This window comes from Lycorma delicatula, chromosome 1, assembly GCF_047948215.1.
Source record: "Lycorma delicatula isolate Av1 chromosome 1, ASM4794821v1, whole genome shotgun sequence".
Taxonomy (NCBI): Eukaryota; Metazoa; Arthropoda; class Insecta; order Hemiptera; family Fulgoridae; genus Lycorma; species Lycorma delicatula.
The window spans coordinates 58,782,049-58,805,439 of NC_134455.1; the positions used below are offsets into that span (position 1 = coordinate 58,782,049).

Genomic DNA, 23,391 nt, shown 5'->3' on the forward strand with positions numbered 1-23,391 from the left:
ATACCTATTATGAAAATAGGCTAATTCATAAAATACTCTCCTATTTGACAATGAAGGCAACTGTATAAAGACACGAATATTCTCATTGGAAATGTATTGAAAACTAGTAAATTTTGATTGCAACAAAATGTGAAAATCCTCTGAACATACCCAAGCAATATTTTAAATGGCAGCAAATTAGCATTTTATACAATGTCAAGCAAGACGTTACCTTAACAAAATGTTTAGCATTCCATTTTATTAAGCCTAGGTTGGCATTTTGCCTTACTTATTTATTACATGTTCTATATGATTTTTTATGTACAGCCTGTAATTCAACCACAAGCCAAGATTTCCAACACACTTTTCTCTTTTAATTAAAACATTGCCAATTTTATACGGAAAAGCAGATATACGGACTTTACAAATATAAGCTATTAAGACTGTATTCTTTAAGTTCAATGGCATATAGTTTTGCTAAGACCATTTTAAAATCTTATCAATGTTTGATTGAAGTTACATGTGATCAGCAATAGATTTTATACATTTATAAATTTTTAAATCATTTGCAAAAATTCATGGTGTAAGTTATTATTTATAATAGGTCATTAATAAGAAGTAAGAATAATAAGAGACCAAGATAGGAACTCTGTGGTACTCCAGATCTAACAACAAAACCCTCATCATAAATTGCAGCAATATTCAGTAAAGCCAAACCTTCAGTTCTTAAGATATGACGATATCCACTGTATCATTCTCTCGTTAGAACTACATCCATAAAGTTTTCGGATAAGCAGATGATGAGGTGTCTCATCAAAAGCTTTTTGTAGATCAAAATATATAGTATCGGTTTGCTCTCTGCCTTCAACTATGTCCTACAGATAATAAGAATAAAGAAAGAATTGAAATAGTTGACCTGTTCTTTATAAATCCTTGTTGTGACTCTAAATCTGATTAACAGTTCTATTGTAAATTTTCCATGAAAAAGACTTTTTCTATTCCTTTTGAAAATTAATTCAGAACTGATATTGGTCAGCAAATGGTAATTTTTGGGATACCGAATTTAGGAAGAGGGTTTATAATGGCTGCTTTCCCAGTATGCAGGAAGACTCCAGTTACAAATTGAGCTAGGACAGGAGAAATAATAAAGGAAATAACTATGATAAAGACAGGAACTCCATCAGGACAAGTTGTAGTTTTTGGATTCAACTGTTTGATCGAAGTAGCAGTGTCTTCAGTATTGACAGATGGTACGTCGACATTCGCACATTGCATAACATTTTGGTCACGAGGCAGCTCCTGACTGTTCTCCGAAAATTCCTGGTAGACTGATACTGGTTACCAAACACTGAACATAGTAATTTGAGATCTGTAACAGTTTCTCCATTGGCTGATGATGCAACAGTAGATTCTGTTGATGTTCATTTGGAGACATATTCCAGAAGTAGGTTAGTTTGTTACATAAATCCCCTTCACGTATTTTAATGCCCAGCAATCCATCTGTACGGACCAAATTTTTAACATTCCTACAAAGGTCTAAAAAGCATCATAATCCAACTGCAATCTAGACCAGATGAACCTGCAATGAACTCCTTTTTCTTTTTCTTTTTTATTATTAACTGTTGAGAAAACTATAGCAATTACTTAGAAAACCTTTTCTGACGTAAGGGAGTATTTTTCTTAATTCAATCAACAATAACTTCTCAAAGTTATTTACCACCTCATCTAGTGTTTTAGACAGAAGAACGTTACACCAATTCTCATCTGGAATATCCTCATACAATGATAGAAAATCAGCATTCTTAAAATTATATGATTGAGATTGATCAGTATATTTAATAAATATAAAATTTGTAATGAAAAAGTGGATGCAAACATCAGGATTTACAATACCCTCAAAAAACAAAACTTTAATTGAATATTAGTAATAATCAGATGTAAAGGGAGTTATTCACCAAGTTAGGTGCAAAATTGAAATTCTTATTATCAACAAAATTAAAAATCTTTTTTATCTTACACTTGGCGTAAAAATGGGCCTACAGAGAAAGCCTTTGCATCGACCATGAGACACCAGGAGTGTTAAAATCACCTAATATGACTATTTCATATTTAGTTGAATAAGAATCTGCTGAAACTGATTAAAGTACTCATTCAGAGTAGGTAAGTGAACAAAAGGTGAAAAGTAATGATTTCCCAACAGGAAGGTTTTATTACCAGATCTATTTCCACTCAAGTAACCTCAAGAAACAACTCCATATCACATCTTTTGACAGCTGAATATCTTTATTTATTGTAATCAGCAAGCCACCAGCTCGCTTTAAACTGAATTAGCTTGTAACAGTGGTAGATCTGTACACTGTATAGATGTTCGGAAAAAATCTCACAGTTTAAAATGTTTTCCTAATCATGTTTCAGTTAAAGACAAAACATCATATGACAAAGCTACAGAGCTCAGGATTTTATCTTGCTTACTCCTTAAACCTTGAACATTTTGATAAAGAATGAACAAATCACATATATTCATTTTAGCTGTGATTTATCCCTCTCTTCTGCTGGTTTTTCATTATTATTATTTTTTTATTTTTTCATAGTTATCGGGCATCGACTACCAAGGTATTAGCCCTTTGTCAATTCCTAAAACAAAAACTACGAATAAAAACACATAAATAAAAGTGTACAATAAAAAAAATTATACACACATATGCACACTTTGGTATGTATGACTTATTGATACATGGTTTCATACACTTAGTCATTGAGAAAAGCCGGATGGGATGTAAAAGGTCTCATTCAACACAAAACAAGAAATAAAATATCTAAATATCCTCTCTGGACATAGAAAATATTCGAAGGACATGCCTCCAAAAATTAAACTTAAATACAATAGAAGAGACCAGCTGCATAAAGAAAAAACAGCAGGTCTCTAAAAGCACATTCTTCGTTTCTCAAAATTTTCTTTATTCCTCCTATTTTAAATTGACGATGCAGATCCCCATGTACGATGCAATCTTCCAATAAGTGTTTGACTATCAGCGGTTGCTGACACTCCTCACAAACCGGTTGATTGCTGCCAATCAATATATAATTTGACGTTAGGTTCGTATGTCCTATTCGCAAACTCGTTAAAACAACCTGCTCTCTCCTCTTGATCGTAGATGGAGTGGTCTACTTGCAAGGATAGTCTTTGACGGCGTTAAGTTTCGTTGTTAACACTTTCAAAATTCTGTGCCATTCACCTCTGATACAAGCAGACACGTGACACTTAACATCGCCAGGTCTGACGGGAATTTCCTCGCGCTCAGGCGCGTCAGCAGCCGCTTGAGCTGCTTCATCCGCAGCCTCGTTTCCAGCAATACCGGAGTGACCCGGCACCTACATCAGTGTGCTCTGTTGCCCCTTCTTGCTTAGCACCCGGAGTAGTGCAAGTATCACTTTCATCAAGGGGTCCATTGAGCACGCATCCTGCAGTGCTTGAATACCACTCATTGAGTCTCTGCAGATCAAAAAGGGTGGTACATGATAATGATCACAACACCTCAGAGCTTGCCAGATTCTTTTAAATTTAAGATTTAAACTGGATTTAACAGAATTTAAGCTGGTGTTATCAATTGATAATATGGTAATACTCTTAATATTTGTGGTGTTTTCAGTTATAAATTTATGTAATAGGGTTAGTAACAAGACCAGTAACGTGACGTCATTACCGAAGTATATTAGTTAGTTTAGGTCAGCTATAAATTGGCGGGAATCGGTCGCCATGTTGTGTTGGTTAACAATTTTAGGTTAACCTAGGCAGAGTTCCAGCGTTTAACTCCTAGTAAAGTAAGTTATTTTTATTCGGATTTGAATACTAGATCATAGATACCGGTGTTCTTTGATGGTTGGGTTTCAATTAAACCCATATATCAGAATGGTAGAACTGTATAAGACTACACTCATACGTATCATTCTCATTCACCCTCTGAAGTAATATCTGAACAGTAATTCCCGGCGGCTAAACAGAAAAAAGAGAGACCAACCTAGGTGGATTGGCGCGCAAGTAATTACCCCCGCGGATAGAGATCAGCTGTTCATTAATTCCAAACAGCTTTTGACACAGATTGTTTATATTTTCGACTTGGAAAATTTCTTGAGATTTTTGTTAGTGTGGACTTGATAGTTTTTCTGAGTCCTGCCTGATTTGTAAAGGGATACCTTTCCTGCATCATAACTCTACTGCCCTTCTTTCTTTTACCTATTCCTTCAGGATATTTTACTCGCAACGATGCGGATGAGTCATTTCTGCAAGAAACATTTTTACGGTCTGCATTTCTGGTAAGGAGGAAGGTGCCAATAAGCGGATGGATACTGAGTTAAAGTCGAAGGTTGTTTTCCAAGGAGTTTGTGGGACCCAGGCTGGGCCTGGTGGTCGAAGGCTTGCTCCCGGTGACACATAAACCGGGTGTGTACTTCAGAAAGGACGCCAAAAGGCCAAGACAGATCCGCCAATCCTCGAACGAGGAGGAGGAGACACCTCATAAGTTGAATGATGTGGTGAGAAAGTTGGAGCGCTTGTCACTTGAACTGAGGCGTCATGTCGACAAGAATGTTAAGCGGGCTATAAAAGACGTTGAGGCCGATCAAACGGTAACTGTGAAAGAATTGAGAAAGTTAGTGGATGCTTCAACTCCTACATCTGTAGAAGGTTTACTGCAGAATCCTTCACACAGACTATGATGGATACACGAAGTCCAGTAATTGACGGGCATGATAACCCTGCACCCTGAGCTGATAGCTGAGTTTATAAAGAAGAACTGGCCCAAGGAGGCATACAGAAATACTAAAATTGAATTGCCAGACAGGAGGGACGGAGCCTAGAATGCTCTTGCACTGATAGACATTTAGGAAGCAGCTGACAGCAAGCTGATCGATAGTCTGACTGCAAGGCAGCCACATGTTGCGTAGTTGCTGAGCGGCTCAGGTGTTAGGGCCGGCAATGTTCTGTCTGCAAGGATGGAAGCGAGGTTTATTGGAGTAAACAAAGTGAAACTCCGGTAAAGAACATTTTTCATGCTGCTTATGTAAACACGGGGGCCTCGTACAGTACACTTCTGACCTCGTACAGATGTTGGTTGACATCTTTTCGCAAGTCAAGTCTAAAGCGGAGAAGATAGCCAGGATAGACAATAGAGGCAGACTCCTGATGGAAATCAATGCTTAACTTGATATGGTGTGCTTGAACGTTGGATGTGAATTCACTTACAGAAGGGGAGCATCTTGCTCAGTTATTGATGTAACCTTTGCAACTTCATCGTTGGCAGCTAGAATACGGGACTGGCGGGTATACCGCCAGCGACCACGCGTCGATAACCATGACGGTAGCCGAAACGAGATACGGAGGAGGTGATACGGGGTTGCTTTGTAATGCTGAAGTGTTAAAGGCAGGGACTTGACAGCCTTTGTCGAGAGCCTGAATTTTCGGATGGTACACGAGGCACGTAACGCTGAAAACAAAGCCGATTGTTTAGCTGAGTCGTTGGTAAATGCGTGTGAAAGACAGCTCCCTAAAAAATATATCAGGAGAGGCCGCTCGCCAATTTACTGGGATGCAAGGTCGAAATCGCGCATAAACGTAGGGAGTGGTTATCGGCTAGGCGGGATTCTATGAGGACGCACTACAGCTCAGCTAGGTTAATATACAAGGAAAAGAAGAAGGAACTATCCAGGATGATTAAAGCTAGGAAGAGAGAATGTTAGAAGTACTTACTTCAAAGATAGAGGAGGACCCCTGGGGGGAAACCATACAGTTTATTAATCAAGAAGGTGCTGAAAGCGAGATCCCTAGTTACCCAAGATGACTCAGAGGATGCAAGAATAATCGAGGAGCTATATGGGGATGTTACGCTCGAGCGTGAGGAGATGGATGTGGGTACAGTATTGATGTTTGCAATGGAGGAACTTAAGGCAACCGTGCAGCGAGTTCCCTTGGAGAAGGCACCTGGTCCTGACTGCCTACCAAACGTGGTTGTCAGTGAGCTTGAGATATTTTTAGAGGTATATAATGCATGTTTGAGCGAGGGCGTTGTTGTATTATTCGAGAGAATAATACAACAACGGCTCGCCTGCGCCATGGAGGAGGCTGGGGGACTCCACGGAAATAAATACGGCTTCAGAACCGGCAGATCTGCTTTAGACGCTGTGGCGAAAGTACGGAGCTTAGCTGAAAGCACCATTGCAAGTCGCCAATATTGCAAAGAAACGATGTGCGTTCTGGTTGCACTTAATGTCCGTAATGCGTTCCAAGTTGTGATCAGGCGTGCATTGCAGGGATTTCGCGTACCGCAGTATTTAGTGCGAGTTATTTGTTCGTATCTTGCAGATAGAATATTCATATGTGAAGTGGACGGCGGTGTTATTGAGTAGGTGGTCAACAGGGGTGTTCCTCACGGGTTGGCCCTCGGGCCTCGGCCGACCCCTATTTGTATTTGCAGACGAAATAGCACTTGTCATAGCGGTCGATACCCGTAGGGAGGCCGCCAGCAAAATCAGGAACTCCTACATTGCAGTTGGAGGTTTGATGTCTGAGGCGGGACTCAGTTTGGCACTGGAGAAATCCGAGTTTGTGGTTATATCCTCTGCCAAGCGTATAACTTCCTTGTCAGTCATGGTGGATGGGGTAAGAATAGAATCAAAGCATTCAATAAAATATCTAGGCATATGGATTGACTCCCGGCTGAGAGACACGCCATTGAAGCTGCTGAAAAGACGGAGAGAGTCATGCGCCATATAGCAGGAATTCTACCTAACTGTGGAGGTCCGGGACAACTGTGGAGGAGGTTACTTACATGAGTTGCATATAGCACGCTGCTATATGGTGCAGAAATCTGGGCAGACGTGGTGCGATACAAAATTTACAGAGGGAGGATTGAGGCCTTACATAGGAGGTGCTGCCTCCTGATTGCAACAGCCTACAGAACTGTTTCTCTAGAGGCTGTGTTGGTCTTGGCAGGGATGCTTCCCATAGGCTTAGCAATCGCACACAGGAGAAGGCTACAAGAAGTTGGTACCTTGAATCCGACTGAGAAGAGAGAGAGGCAAGTTCGGCAATCACGGAAGAGTTGATGAGGATATGGTAAGAAAGATGGAATGGATGTGAGAAGGGCAGGTGGACCTATAAAGTAATAAAGGATGTTGTAAGATGGTCCAGAAGAACCTATGGCTCGCTGAATTTTAATTTAATTCAGTTGCTGGCAGACCATGAGGGATTTAGAGAATATCTATTCCGTTTTGGGTTGGATTACTAGGATTAATGCCCCAACTTGGTCTAGTGGTGAATGCATCTTCCCAAATCAGCTAATTTGGAAATCAAGAGTTCCAGCGTTCAAGTTCTAGTAAAGCCAGTTATTTTTACACAGATTTGGATACTAGATCGTGGTTACCGCTGTTTTTTGGTGATTGGGTTTCAATTAATCACACATCTCACAAATGGTCGAACTGAGATTGTACAAGACTACACTTCATTTACATTCGTACATATCACCTTCATTCATCCTCTGAAGTATTATCTGAAAGGTAATTACCAGAGGCTAAACAGGAAAAAAGATGAGGATTAATGCCCCAACTTTGAGGTTGAGGAGTAGGCGTTCCGTGTGTTCTTTTGTTTTCCTCATTTTAACACAGAAAGAGAGGAGATGATGGATTCCACTGGAAGAGACGTAATGTTTGAAACAGAGGAACTAATGGGGATTATGCTGTATGGTGAAGAATATTGGTCTGCCGTTCCCAGATTTGCAAAAGTGGTAATGATGAAATTACACACTGTCGAGGAAAATCGTAAGCCAAAAAGGAGTCATCGAAGGATGCAGACGCAGACAGACACACGGCTTAGAGCCTAGGGATTCCCCATACATGTGGCAGTCGCCTGGGTGCAATGAGGTCGCGGTGGGCACTCCGCTTCTGTGTTTGATGGTGACCCATGAGGTAAGTATGCTGTACTGGTCAACTGCCTGTGTGGTTTTTGTGTATGTGACTGAATATGATTGATTGATGTGATGTGATGTGTGGAGTGTGCTGCATGAGGTATGTATTCTGGAGTGATTATTGGATGACATGGAGTGTGTGATGTGATTTTAGTCTGATGTGAGGTACCTTGTGGGTGTGTGAGGTCACTGTCTGTTGACTGTGGTGTCTGAGTGTGTGTGAGAGCATACTTCCCCCTTCCTAAAGTAATGCACACCAGCTGTACCAGGAAGGATGGGTAGCCAGGGGTGGAGGTTTAGTCAGTAGTGCCCAGGAACACATACACATTTAATAACATCTTGCAGAACCTGTTAGCAAGCCCGACACTGCCTAGGCGCCTGTAAATGGGGTTTCTCCACCTCTTTAAAAGAAAAAAAAAGTTTGTTTAGATGAAATATCAGGTTTCTGATGTATGACAAACTTAACTAGATTTTCAAGCTAAATACAAAGATTACCCATTTTGGACTTTAACTTGTCATTTTCTTTATGAAAAGAGTGAATCTCTGATTTAAACTGAGACATCTCTCGAAGCATAACATTAACAATTTCTTGAGCAGCTTCTTGAATAGAATACTGAATAATTGACTTAATAGCTTGAATATATGATGAATAAATTTGTATTTTATTCTTTTCCTCATGATCATAATCATTATCAGACTCATTCTCTGACAATTATCTAGATTTTCAGAAAAAGAATCATATGGAAGGGAATCAATATCATTATCTTTTTCAGTTGGTGACAAAACTGAACCTTTAAGTGGAGTATGATCATTAATTACTGTTCTTTTATAATTAATTACTGTTCACATTTATCTTCTTATTAGCAAAATAAATTGCATATTCGTCATCTGTAAGTTTTAAACACAAAGCTTGATATCTACAGTTGACACTTCATGCAACGAAGGTAATTTTGCTTGCCAAAGTAGTCTTTGTCGGAAGAAAAACAATTATCTTTGCTACTTGCCATGATGGACTATCTAGGACAATCAAAAGCTAAGGGACCTAAAAGCCTAAAAATTGGGCTTAACATTCATCAGAAAGTGACTAGACTAAGTATGTATCTGAACGGGACCCCACGACCTCCTAGGGGGATGGGGGTTTGATCTCAAATCGACCAGACTGTTAGGATCAAGTAAGAGGGACTCGCAACTGACTCCCACGATGGACAGGACTTTCACAGAAGCAACATGTTGGCTTGTTAGCTAACTTTGTACCCAGATCCAAAGGTCCATTGATTACCAGACTGAACACCAGTAGTGACAGCAAAAGGCATTATCAGATAGCACATTAGTCTCAGAAGGAGGCGCACAGTAGGAGGTCAGCCACCTTCACTCTTACATTGAAAAGTAGTTGCACTGTAAACCCAAAAACAGCAAAAAAGAATATATGCTACAATGGAATGAGACAAAGAGTGCTTGCAGTCTAGAGGCTAAGAAGCGATATAATAATAACAAAAAAAATTTAATGTAATTTCAGAAAAAAAATAATTTTTTCAGAACATGAAATAAATGTGATTTCAGAACTAGCAACACCAACTTTAGCCAGTAAGGTTGAACATATTATTAATGAAAGATTTAATAATAATTGACCAACCAGAGACAGTAACCCAATACAGAACTACCTCTTTTGTTATTAAACAAAAAAAATTCTCCATTGAGAAATGAACCTTTGACTAGTTCTAAAGTGAAGGGAAATGGAGCTAAAAAACAGAAGAAACCTGAAGAAACTAGTGCACTGCAAGTTAAAGTTCAGATTGAGAAAATTCCCATTCAGGAAATTCAGAAAGATGAGATAATGATAATAGAAAAAGAGACTGTTGAATAAGGTGTTGGAGCCCCAAAAAGTGAGGCCAAGCACTTTAGCCAGCCCAAAAATTTTGGGCTGGCTAAAGTGCTGGCTAAAGGGGGTGCATCCAATCTATAACTGAATGCAGTACTACCCACTCCATTTGAAGAGGTATAATCTGATGCTGACTACAAAACATCCTCCATTATTAAGACCTTAGACACCCTGTCATCAGAGGTGGAGGTATCAGGAGGATGGAAAAAATACAGAAAAAAGGGTTGCCTAAGGAAAAACCTAAGTGATTGATGTATAGTTTTATAAGTTTTTTGACAAATTTACTGCAAGGATGAGTTTTTAATAACTTTGGGACTTTACACCAGTTTTTTTTCTTTTTTTGAACATTTCTTTAGAAACGTCTTGTGTGTTTTTAATAGCAAAGACCCTACATACCCTTGTCATCTTTTGTTTCTTTTGGGGTTTAATTTTCTATGACAAGTCTGTTTTCTGAATGATCTATTTTCGAGCAGGGTGGGAAAGTTTTAGTTTGGGACAAGGGATAATGACCATAGTAGTCGATGCCCTCAATCTCCCCCAAAACAATGAATAATGATAAAGGTAACTATAAGGGATAGATAATATAAACTATAATAAAAAATAAATTATTTCCATAATGCACTAGATTCGTTTAGAAAAGAAACCACCCAAGGATGCAAAACTATAAATGGCGATGTCTATGAATGTCTGAAATATTGATGCATTACTTCAGCAGACCCTGAATAAGTTGATGATAGATCATTCAACTCAGCTTTGGAGCAAGAAGGTAAAAGGAAAGTAGGCCAATCAGAATAAGGCAATCATCACATCTTCAGTTGTACTAATATAAAACATAATGGAATAGACCTATGTTGTTATCAATGTTTAGCAAATCTGCTGGGCTAGCCAGATAAACCAAGTGTTGAATTCTAAAATCCTGCCTGATCTTTCAGTGAACAGCAATTCACTGACATTCATCTAGATTTATATCCCGTGCTGCAATGAATCACAATGACAGCTGCTTAGGGATGGGTTCTAGGGATGAACCAACTAGAAGAAAAAGTTATCGACCAAAGTGGCTTAAATAATTAAAAAGTATAACAAAACAGAAAGAGAATATTAGAATTTTAAACATTACATACTTAAGGTATAAAATGAAAAATTCTAGCATTGTTGAACTACTTTGAAAATATTTACTATCCCCACTAAATACTTAACTTAAGAATATCAGCATTTCCAGATATTATGAAACACAAGCCATTAATACATGCAGTAGCATCAAAAGATAAGAGAAATGTAACACAGAGAAGAGAAAGAATTGCTTCATTTACAATGGACCTCACCTTCTATCAGAATCTAATGAAGCAGGCTTTGGATGAAGTATTCATGGCAGAGTATTTAAATATTTTTAGGTTTCAAGCAGGTAACAACAACTGACCACAAATAAAAATCTAAGTGGATTACTCAAGTGTAAGATATGTATACAGTGTGCTATACAGAAAGCAATCAAATCCCAGAAGAACTATTTATGAAGGTAATATAAAAAACATACCTAGCAAAATTAGTAGCAACACCCATAAATTGCTCGTATAAGAATTTGATCTGCACGTACAAATTCCTAATTCAGAAAAGTAATTTAATACTTGAACTTTGAAAAATACCCTGCTACTAGAATAAAGACATAACAACAGTGGAAAACAGATCTGTGTATAGACTTGTGGAAAATAGATCTATGTGTACAACAAGCCTTTAAACAAAATATAAAATCATGACATTTGTTTTTAGATTGATAAATGAATATAATGATTGATATAAAACTATAGCTGACAAATGAAAAAGTTATAGTAAAGAGGCTGAAGGATATAAAAAACAACTAGCTACAGATGCTGTAATATTTAATCAAGTACAAAGAAAGAATCAAGAAACTCTCATACTATATCAATTTGGTACCCTACTCTTGGGTGGTTGAGTTGCAGCACACAGTTTCCAGTGATCGGTTTTCTGACTATCATTATGCAGCACTGGTGAATGAAGTTGAACCTTTCCCTAAATGATTTTGATTCTGGAGCAGATCAGTAGTTAGCTTCACACAAATGGCATATTCCATGGTTGTTCCTTGAGCCCCTCATGGTTTTGCCTCACATTTAATCATCTTAAAACCATCTTCATCAAATTGGTGTAGATTTTAATGTAAAATTTATTCAAATTATCCTGTTAAACTGGGTGTTATTATAAAGACTAAGGAACAAAATTTTACTGATAGTAAATATGCCATTCAAGTTGGATAAAATATTTATTCATATTTGAAAGATCAAAGTTGACGTTCTAGATCAGAACATGAGAGAATTGAATCTGCATGTGAATATTGTATGAAATACAAATAAATCAGAATTCACCCTGCTAGAAAACTAGATCATGTTGAAATAAATAATCCATTATTTATACTAAAGTGATTCAATCATGAGGCAGTGACTGCTTCATTTCAGTTTCATTCTAGATTACAGTAACAAACCTTTTCCACACTCTTCCTTGAGATATAAAGGGAATTTCCACATATTACTCTGTGGATTTGTAGATGGTAGAAGTTTGAAAATTCAGTACGTGATAACAATCTATGAACCACATTTCAGATTCTCCTGTTGAACTAACCCTGAAAGGATGAACAGATTAAAGGGTGGTTTTCTTATTCCTCTCTATACTGCTATCGAACAGTGATAGAACTAAAATTTGCCTCTGAGAAAACACAAATAATAGCTATAAAAAAAGTTTGGCCCCCCAATGAAATAAGAAAGTTTTAATGAAAAAGTTTAAATCACCCCTGAATGGGAGGGGGATTTATTATTTTACGTTAAACAGGAGCAAATGCTAATTGTAGTAATAACTTAATAATTTGATTTTGGAGGACTACTTAGTTTAAAAGGAATCAAATCAAGACCCTATAAATAATAAGTTACATAAAGGTGCAAATTGACATAAGGATGAAAAAAGTAAATCTGCTACAGGCAGAATGATTTATAGGAATACTTGTGAATCTTCAAACAACAGAAACTGAATAATGTCAATGAAATAGCCAAGTAAAGGAAACAGAAAATATTACAACAATGTTTGTTATTGAAAAACAAAACATACTATAGAAAAGTACAAAACAGTTAATTAATGTTTAGTTTACTTCAAGATGATCTGCCCAGCCACAAAAAACATGTATGTGCTCGATGGGAGCTGTGTAGGAAAGGAGGGACAAGTAGCAGATATGAAAATAAAATGGGAATTGTGTGGCTGCATGCACTCTGAAAAAGTAATAATCATGAATTCGCATCGGTAAATGTGTTGAATAGGAAAAAAATTTGGTCTAGATATTAATGAAACTGTATGAAAATATATTACAAAATTTCCCATTATACCACCATTAAGAGGACAAAATGGGAAATTTTTTTTATATTTCAAGTTTAAAATCTGAGAGTTGAAAAAAATAATTAAAAGGATTCCATAAAAAACAAACCTTAACATCAATTAGGTCATTCATACATATACTCCACTCATAAAATTTCAAATTCTGTTTTATAGAAAAATTCCATATAAATTTTGTATACATGAAAAATATTTCCTACAACATTTTACAGAAATAAGCATTATGATACATCCACAACATACTATTAAAAAAATTTTGTTAGTCTAATTTTCATAGCATTAGGAGAAAGTACTTTCTTCTTTCTTTTTCTGTTTTAGCCTCTAGAGCCACCGTAAGGTATTACTTCAGAGGATGATATGTATGAATGTAAATGAAATGTAGTCTTGTACAGTCTCAGATCGACCACTCCTGAGGTGTATAGTTAATTGAAACCCAACCACCAAAGAACACCAGTGTCCAGGATCTAGTATTAAGATCCATATAAAATTAACTGAAATTCAAATCCATACAAAAGAGGAATGGCAATTTTGTAGCATGTGAAAATGTCATACCTGACCGGAATTCGAACCTGGGACCTCCGGATGAAAGGCGGAGACGCTACCACTCCCGCCACCGAGGCTGGCAAAAGATAATTTATTGATTGAACCAAAGATTACTTCCTATAAAAAAAGATTTACAATTTTTTTCTTTCAGATTAAAATTAAATAAAAAACAAGATTCATTTTGTGAAAATACACCCTAAGTAAGAATAAAAATAGTCACATTTTAGTTGGAAACTTAGAGGAGTGTTTCTGAAACAATTAAAACTTAGAAAGTTTTACAAAACTAGAAAATCACCTTCTGGCACAGTCATCCGCGCAATGGTTTTATAATTTGAACAAATTGGATCGTTGGGAGATACAGAAGATCAGGAAGACCAAGATCTTCCAGAAATAATGAAAATATTGAGTCTATAAAGAGCAGCGTATCGGAGGATTTTGGTTCACTATTAGGTGTGTGTATATATATATATATATATATATACCCACCGGGTTGGTCTAGTGGTTAACGCGTCTTCCCAAATCAGCTGATTCGGAGTCGAGAGTTACAGCGTTCAAGTCCTAGTAAAGCCAGTTATTTTTACACGGATTTGAATACTAGATCGTGGATACCGGTGTTCTTTGGTGGTTGGGTTTCAATTAACCACACATCTCAGGAATGGTCGAACTGAGAATGTACACGGTACAAGACTACACTTCATTTACACTCATACATATCATCCTCATTCATCCTCTGAAGAATTATCTAAACAGTAGTTACCGGAGGCTAAACAGGAAAAAAAAGGAGAAAAATATATATATATATATATATATATATATATATATGTATGCTTAATAACCCAAAACACGAAAACGTTCCACTCAGTCGGGCATTAATCGAACATTATTGCGAAGAATATTGCACAACGATTTAAAAATGTTTTCTTACAAAATTCAATTAACCCATAAAATGGACTCAAACGATTACGCATTATGCCTGGAATACTGCCGGCAGTTAATCAAAACTGATTGTTGGGTAAAGTTAGCAAAAAACACACAGCTCGTATTTGCCAAAAGAAATTGGACTTTAATTATGTAAAACAACTGAACTTATGTTAAAGCATAACCTTAAATTAAATGAAATTAACATAACTTAATGATACTTAATAAATATCAGCTGAATCAACATATCAGTAATAATAATATTAAATGAGAAAATACATGAATATACATTTTTTAAATACACAATTTAGCAAAGACTGAAAACAAGAGAACATAAAATACCTTATTTTCAATTAGATACTTAAAACATAACATCAATAGAAAAGTGTAACGGGAAAACAGTTGCACTACTGACATATACTGTAATATGAAAATTAACAAAGAACAGATATCATTAATTTAGAAAAATAAATTACAATAATTTCAGTATAAAAAAGAGTTAATTACAATATAATAACATTAAAATAAGTAATAATATATAAATAGAGTTCATTTTGGTAAATAAGCATTCTTGAAAATATAAAATTACAAAGTCCTAAAACATAACTGTACATCAGGAGTAATTTGCTTTAGGTTAATTTACGAGAAGTATTATGAATACAGTTCCTGAGTAGAAAAGGATTAATCTCGGCGATTAACAAGTTACAAGATTAAATTATAGAGTTAATTACAATAACAAATTGTAATAATTAAACACGTAAAAATAGGTAAGCCTATCTTGATTGCACTTAAGTGAATAAATGGTTTTTTAAACTAAACTTGCAATCGAAAGGCATAAGGTATGATGAACGGAATGTTCCACAAATGTTAGTGATAAAATAACCGTTGAACGTAATAAATAATGAAAATTGAACTTGCCTGTAGCACACAAATATTAGCAAGAGACGAACTCGTGAATGAAGGTAAATGAATACATACAGTAATCCTGGGCGTAGTCCGCACTGGTGTATCAGGAATACAGGGGTGAGACGTGGTTTAGAGGTAGAATTGGCAGTTTGTAGTGATTGAAACACTTTCCACAGAGAAGTAATATAGAATTTGAAGAATAACTTAACGAAGAAACGAGGCAAAACAAAACATAGAGATCGGTGAAATTGCGAGACACTGCCGAGTAGAGCTAGAGAATGTTTCGACGGAGAAATACTACAACGTTTATGCGAGTATGAATGCGATGAAAATATTATCACAAAGCTTGAGAGAGAAAAGTCAAGTCAACTGTACAGGATGAATGTTGGATCTACTCTGCCGAAAAAATGGCGAGTGAAAGGAGAGGGAAACCACACCTAGGCAGACCTAAGAGAGTGTGTGTTGGCAACAAGAGTAGTGTCTTAATGTTAGTATGAGAACGATTAGAGAAAACGTGTGGAATTCGAGAACGAAGACATAACAAAAATAATTTACAAGCAAGCAGACCACTAAAGAATTACGTAAGGCTGATGAAATAAATTCTGAATACCCAAGTTGAAGAAATGACATCAGGGCAGACAAAGAGAAATAGACTTCTAGGGACTATGACAATATTGAAATTGGTTGAGAATAAAAAACACTTAAGACTAATATATACATTAAGACCAAACAGCAGTAAATAATGCGAGATATGAAATACGTTGACACCAATATGATGATGCAATCAGCAAGTCAAACTGGAGACTGAGAGAAATTGATATTGAAAACAAACCCAAACAACCTATTTAAAAATACACGTAGATAAACCCTACAAAAATTCAAAATAAATTACCAAGCCTGTAAACTACAAGACTCTACCATAACCTTGAATTCATTGGAATAAAACAACTTTATGCGTTGGCGTAAACACTGATGATTCCTTTTTTCCTAATTTGTGGATGAGTGAGGAAGCCCATTTCCACCTTAGTGGCTATGTCATCAAACAAAATGGTCGTTTTTGGGGTACTTATCAATTCTCAAGTTAGACTTCAACGTCCTGTGGTATGCTTTTTCCCAACAAAAAATTATCGGGCTGTATTGTTTTGAAGAAAATGGTGTTACAGTAACAATGAACAGCGATAGATTTCAGCAAATGCTTGAGGAATATTTTATTCCGGTTCTTGAAGATGACGTCAAGAGGTATGATTCCAGTAAGATGGAGCCATGACCAGCACAGTCACAGAGCAGTTCCCTAGATCAAAATTTTTAAATCGAGTTATTTCGAGAAATTGAGATTTTCGTTGTTCTCCAAGGTCACCGGATTTGACGGCTCCCGACTTTTTTCTGTAGAGTATTTGAAAGAAAAGATCTATTTAAATAAACCACAAAAATTAGAACAGCTAAACAACAACATACTAGCCGAAACAGCAATACCGGAAGAAACATTGGTTTTAACTATGCAAAATGTGTTAAAAAAAAGCCTAGATTTGTGAACGATTCAGAGGTCAGAATTTAAAAGAGATTATTTTCAAAATCTAATTTAGTAAATCATGTTTTTATTGTAAGTTAATTTAGAAAAAAAAAATAGTTTTAACTTAATTTGTAATGTTTTTAATTCAATTTAAGCACTAATTAGTTTACTGTAATAAAATTTTTTTGAAGTAATAATTTACAACGGCATATTCAGAGATAAACCATAAAGAAGATGAAGATATTATGTCATGAAGAATAATTAGTGAGAAATGTTTACATTTAGCAATAAGAATAAAATGCTAATGTTGGTGTGAGATACCGCCTCAGCAGTTACCAAAAATATAATAGCTGTGTTCTTAGGATAGAAAAAAGTTAAGAAAAAAGGGGAAAAAATCTCATAAAAAAAGTGGCACACAAAAACCCCACATCTAGTACAAAAGAACTTTTGTAAAGATAAAGAATTTTATTATAATTATTATTATTGTTTATTTTGTATTATATTTATAATACTTCAATGATAATAGAGTTCTGCCAAATTTTGTAATAAAAATAAAACAAATAGAAGATTTGTAGCTTGTTTATAGTTTTATTTATTTATTTTTGTTATTAATAGTTGAGATATGAGAGCCATCTTGTAAGACAGAAGTCATTAATATCAGATTTAGGTTCTGTAAGTATAAAGAAATTTTTAAACATGTGAGTGGAGATTGTACCATTTAAGACACATAAAACACAGACAGCAATAAAACAGAATGGAAACAATTTATTAAATAAAAAAAATCTGTTTTTGATTAATGAGGTGATGCCAGAAAGGATAAGATGTGATCTTGGCAGGCTAAAATTAGTGAAAAGGATTAAAGAATTAAGTTTTTAAGGCATGGTGCAAAGGATGAAACTTTTTGGAAGGTAAATAATGGGAGATATGGAAGGTATTTATATGTAGCAGATAATCATGGATGCAAGGTATAATAAATATTTTTAGATTAAATGTTTAACTCGGTTGAAAAAGCACTGAAGACTTGCATCACGTAAGTTAATATATTGACTGAAAACAAAAACAATACTTTTTAAATGATAAAACTTTGTATAATTACCAATTATTTTATTAATATATTTATTAATCATTATGTTTTACCATTAGCAATTGTTTTTCACTTTTATCCTGTTATCTTATTATAGTGTCAGGTATTTTTCAATAACAGCTTTCTTTTTTATATTTCGGAACGTAAGATGTAGATGAAACAACTAGTACTTAAAAACTACATTATATATTCCCATTTATTTTATAAAACTTATGATTTAAAGATTTATTATTAGTACATCAGTTCTTCTGTAGTAAATCAATCTGTTCTAGCAGAAAAACCATAGATCTTTTAAACTAATTAAAATATTGTGTGGCATACTTTTATGAAGATCAAAATATTAATATTTTTCAAATAAATATTTAATAAGATTTTTTGTGTATATTTTTATAGCTGTGTTTTTCCTTCATTTCCATGAAATCGGTTTTGGAAAGCAAATCACTCTTCCAGTTTGTCTGAAGAAATGGCTAAGTTCAGATTATTACACCAATAATATTGGCATTGTACAAGATGGTAAGATCAATTTATTTTTTACGCAGTATGCTGTAAGTATATTATGTAGTGTGTGTATCTGTCTGTGTGTGTATATATAATATGGGATTGTTTTAAAATAAAAAAAGCTAAATTTAATATATGGTTATTATAATAAATGAATATTAAACTTGATGTGGATTTAATATGGTATTTATTTGACTAGGAAATGTAAGAAACTGATTTTTTGGTGTACAAAATACAACAAATAAAATATTTCATTTACCAATATATACCAGTTTGCAAGAATTCTACATTAGTGTGCAAATTATTCTGAACACAGATGTTATTTAAATAAAAGGTAAATTTATTAAGGAAAAAGTTGTACCTGTACAATTTGTGAATATATATTAATTAAAAATGTCCTCCTTTATTTTTAATCACTTCACATACACAATTTGGCATTGATTCAACACGTGTACTCCACGATTTTTTTTTATTTCTTCATTATGAGATCATACAAATTTTTGTGCTATCATTTTTTTTTTAAAGTTGTTTTTTGACTATTGCCCAAAGATTTTCATTTCGGTTTAAAGCCGGGGAGTTGCCAGTCACAGGAGCAATTTAATGTTTCATTCTTTGAAAAATGTTTACACTTTTTTGGCAATATGGCATGATACCAAATCTTGTTGAAACACTCCATTGTCTTGGTGTTTGTTTTGAAGTTGTGTTACAACCCTTTCATTTCCTTCAAAATCTTGCTATATCCATCACTTTTCAACGTTCCATTTACCGAAAGTAACAAACAAGGGCATTCAAATGTGAAACAACCACAATTTCTGAGGATGTTTAACAGATCATTTGATATGAGCTGCTGAAGTATTTTCATCTGATATTTTTCTGCGTTTAAGCTAGTCGACAAGCCTTCCATCTAGCTGCAAGAATTCGGCATCTAACAGTTGTCAAACATAAATTTCTTCCACTAGCTGCTAATTTTCAATTTAAGTCCATGGCAGATAATTTTAGATATAGATTACATTTTCTCACTAATAATTGTTTGTGTGTTGAAGTAGTGTTTCTTTTACGGCCACATTTGCCTTTCCTTTGAGGTGAAAAGGAATCAGTTGATGTAAATTGTTTTAAAATAGCAGTCACTGTCTCTAGTCCCACATCACACTCAGAAGCTATTAGTTGTTATGTCATACTGGTATAGAAAAAAGAGAGAGGGAGAGAAAGAGAAACAATTTTCACTTTCTTGTAGTTATGTCCATTATTATCTTCAAGAGACACTGAACAAAAAATACAAAAATTGATTTTTTAATGAAAAATGAAATAAATATATTCACAAAACACTATTTGTAACATGAAAATTACTAAATAACCAAAGAACAATTACCTCATATTACATAGACAATTTAAAGAATGGATGAGGTCAACTCATAACATAGAAATAAACAAAAAATTCCCTGTGTTCGTATTAATTTGCATGCTACTGTATAATGGAAGGTAAGTGCCAATTCTCCATCTTGGAATTTTATCACAGTGTTTTAATGACCAAACTCTGATCATTAAATCAACATAAGTTGGCATTAATAACTATTATGTTATTGCATAGTGTTCATTCATGATTCAGTATGGAATTAATTAGTAATATTTATGAATTATATATTCCATTATTGCTAAAGGTTTAACAGTAAATTTGCTTCAATAAAAAACTTAACTATTGCAATTGATATAAATCAATATACTAACTCAATTAAAAATCCTAGCATTCCTTCTTTCATACCTTAATAATTCATTCTTCAAACCTCATTAATTTACAGTATAATACATGTGTGCACGTGCATATAGATACACTCACATGTGCATATACATACACGCGTGCACACACACTCTTTCTCTCTCTGAGAAAGAGAGACACACATATACACTCTCTCTGTCACACACCCCCTTCTCTCTCACTCTCCCCCTCTCAATCTCTCTCATTTTTGTAAATAAAATTATACTTTATACCATCTTTGTACTGAATCTTACATATTGACAATTGATTTTAGGGCATTTATTGACTTGTCAAGGACCATTATCAGCCATGGAGTTTGCAATTCATGTTGTGGAAATGTTCAGAGGAAGAGAAAAGGCAGAAAAATTAGCAAGAAGATTAGGATATTCAAGAAATCTAACTGATATCAAAATTGTTAAACCACATTATAATTAAAACCAGAATAGTTTACAACAAAACATCATGTTTCAGTTATTTTCTGTAATACTACTGATATAATTACAAATGCAGCATGCCAAAAATCACATTTTTTTCAGATTCAAAAGTTTCATCTGTCCTAATGATTTTCAAACATGATCTGAATTTTCACTCTTGCATGCAATGCAGATAAGAGTATACCAGCAGGGAAAAATAACCTTGTATTGCTATAATAACATGGAAGCAGAACAATATTTAAACATAACTCTGATATTCAAAATAATACATTTTTAATGTTTCTCTAAGTGTGGATACCTTTCTTTGCATTGTTCTTTTAGTAGATTATAGATCATTAAATAAAATTTTTTTATCACCTTCAGTTTATTAGAAATGGCACATTAAAGGTCTATAAAGGTTAATATAACTAATGTTATGGGATGTTGTATACTTGTATTAAAACTTCTTAGTAGATACTCTCCTTTTGTAGCTAGCCTCAGAATTGAATTAAAGTCTAACAGAGATCAGCTAGCATATTAACATTCCATTTGCTTGGCTAATGGCTTTCCACCACTGAAATATCTTGATGGAAATGTTCAATGTTTTCATTACTTACTGTCCTGGATTTGACAGGAAGAATTCAAGATGTGAATACATGAAATGGACTTTTAGTAATATATTACATTCCATAACTCTGTATGAATTTATCAGTTTATATACAATATCCTGGTAATGTTGTGATTTATGGACGCCCAGAAAATCTTTGCAAGTCTCTTTAAAGGCTGTCCAAGCAATGAGTTCTACATCGGTCAACACAGAGTTAAACATTTCATTTCTTTCCATTTCCCTTATTTGTAGGCCAGCAAAAACTTTCCTTCTTTAATTTTTACTTCACTACTTTTGGGAATTTCTGTCATATTTACCAGAATCCTTTACAGTCCTCTTCATTGCTTTTATAAAAAATTTTATTACTCCCAGTTGAAGAGGCGGTAAAAATATTTTTTTCTCGTTTAACTAGAGGCTCATGAACAATGTTTTTTTCACCAGAAGTTAAATTCTTACATTTCTTTTAGGTAATGCTAAGCCCTAGTTCAATTATCCCATTCTCAAATAAAACAACAGTATTCTGAATACTCTAAATACATGTCTAACAAAGGAATTTCTTTTAAATCTCCTCACACGTTCCAAGTATGCTTTTTGTAATTTTATTTTTCTCTAACAGTTTTCTAAACATCATACGTTTCTTTTATATTATTTCTTTACATAAGAGATTGGTATAGAAGGATATTTATGAATGTTGTGAAGCAAATTACAATAAAAGATAATAGAATACAGCGTGTGCTTCTTAGAAATTCCAGACACATTAGTTAGAAAAAACAGTCAGTTAAGTGATTGGTCGATTAAGTTTGGTTCATGCCAAACCTTAGGATACCAAACGGCACAGTCTTTTTGTCTGCTGCTTAGTCATCCTCTTTAATAAAATGCATAGTTACTATGCATTAGATGAGGAGTCTGCCCATATCTTATCCTGATCGCCAGTTTTAGTCAAATTACAGTTTATAAGCTCTTTTAATTATGCAATTTTATAGTGAACTCATCACACAGATAACAAAGACTGTCTGAATCATTTACACAGTTATGAGACATTATGAGACTTCACAGTCCACCCATTTATACAGTTTCATACTGACTGAGGATATTATAATAGTAAAAGCAGTATGCTAACAAAGCCAACAACAATCTTTATGTTGTTTTGATTTGTACAAACATAATGGATCTTGTTCAGGTACGCTTCAATAGAGTGTATGATGTCATGATAGGTGATGTTTGTATTATGATTTCAGTCATTGTTTCATGGTTAACGACTGATTAATAGAATTAAAAATATATACTGAGCACATGAACATAAAGTAATCATATAAAATAAAAAATGTAATGTATAATCATGCATTGTGACAATTTTCAGAATTAAAATTTTGGAATTTTTCACAAAATAGGATGGTGTAAATATTCTGATTTTAGGTTCATTTTCAGCATTAAGAAACACTTTGGTTTCTTGTATCACATTTTAAGAAACAAAAATTGTGTTTATCAGTAATAAAAATTCACATTTTTAATAGTTTTTGCATCATTTTTAATAAAAGGATATGAACTGGGTAATGAAGAAGCATTAAAGAGGGATTGCAAAATTCATAAGTTTTATAATTTGTAAGTGCTAAAGGAAGTTTCTGAACTAGCAAAAGTGATCAATTTGTCGTTTCAGTCAGATACTTCCATGTTACTATTACTATTCTATTACGTATAAAGACTAAACAAAAACAAGTGGGCTTTTAGCAGTGTTTATGAATCATAAATAAAAAAAATTTAACGGATTTTTTTTAAATTTTGAAATCACTTCTACGCTCTTTCATGTTTACGTATATAAAATGTTTCCGTCCATTCTATCAGAGCAAATCTTATCTGATTTTGAAGAAACTTGTTGGGGTGAAGTAAACCTATTAGGAATAGAGCCGTTTTTATTTTCAAACGAATCAGTGCACAGGAACCGGAGTTAAAGCCAAA

The 23,391-nt window shown here is 34.5% G+C and overlaps 1 protein-coding gene across 1 annotated transcript in view; it reads left to right on the forward strand.

Annotated features, from left to right (window-relative positions):
* LOC142318107 (Parkinson disease protein 7 homolog) overlaps nucleotides 1-20,850 on the forward strand; it is a 38,536-nt gene extending 17,686 nt beyond the window's left edge. Inside the window, exons 4-5 of the mRNA XM_075354642.1 lie at nucleotides 18,558-18,677; nucleotides 20,690-20,850. Of these exons, the coding sequence (XP_075210757.1) occupies nucleotides 18,558-18,677; nucleotides 20,690-20,850 (281 nt within the window). The remainder of the gene's footprint in view (nucleotides 1-18,557; nucleotides 18,678-20,689) is intronic.
* The last annotated feature ends 2,541 nt before the right edge of the window (nucleotides 20,851-23,391 follow it).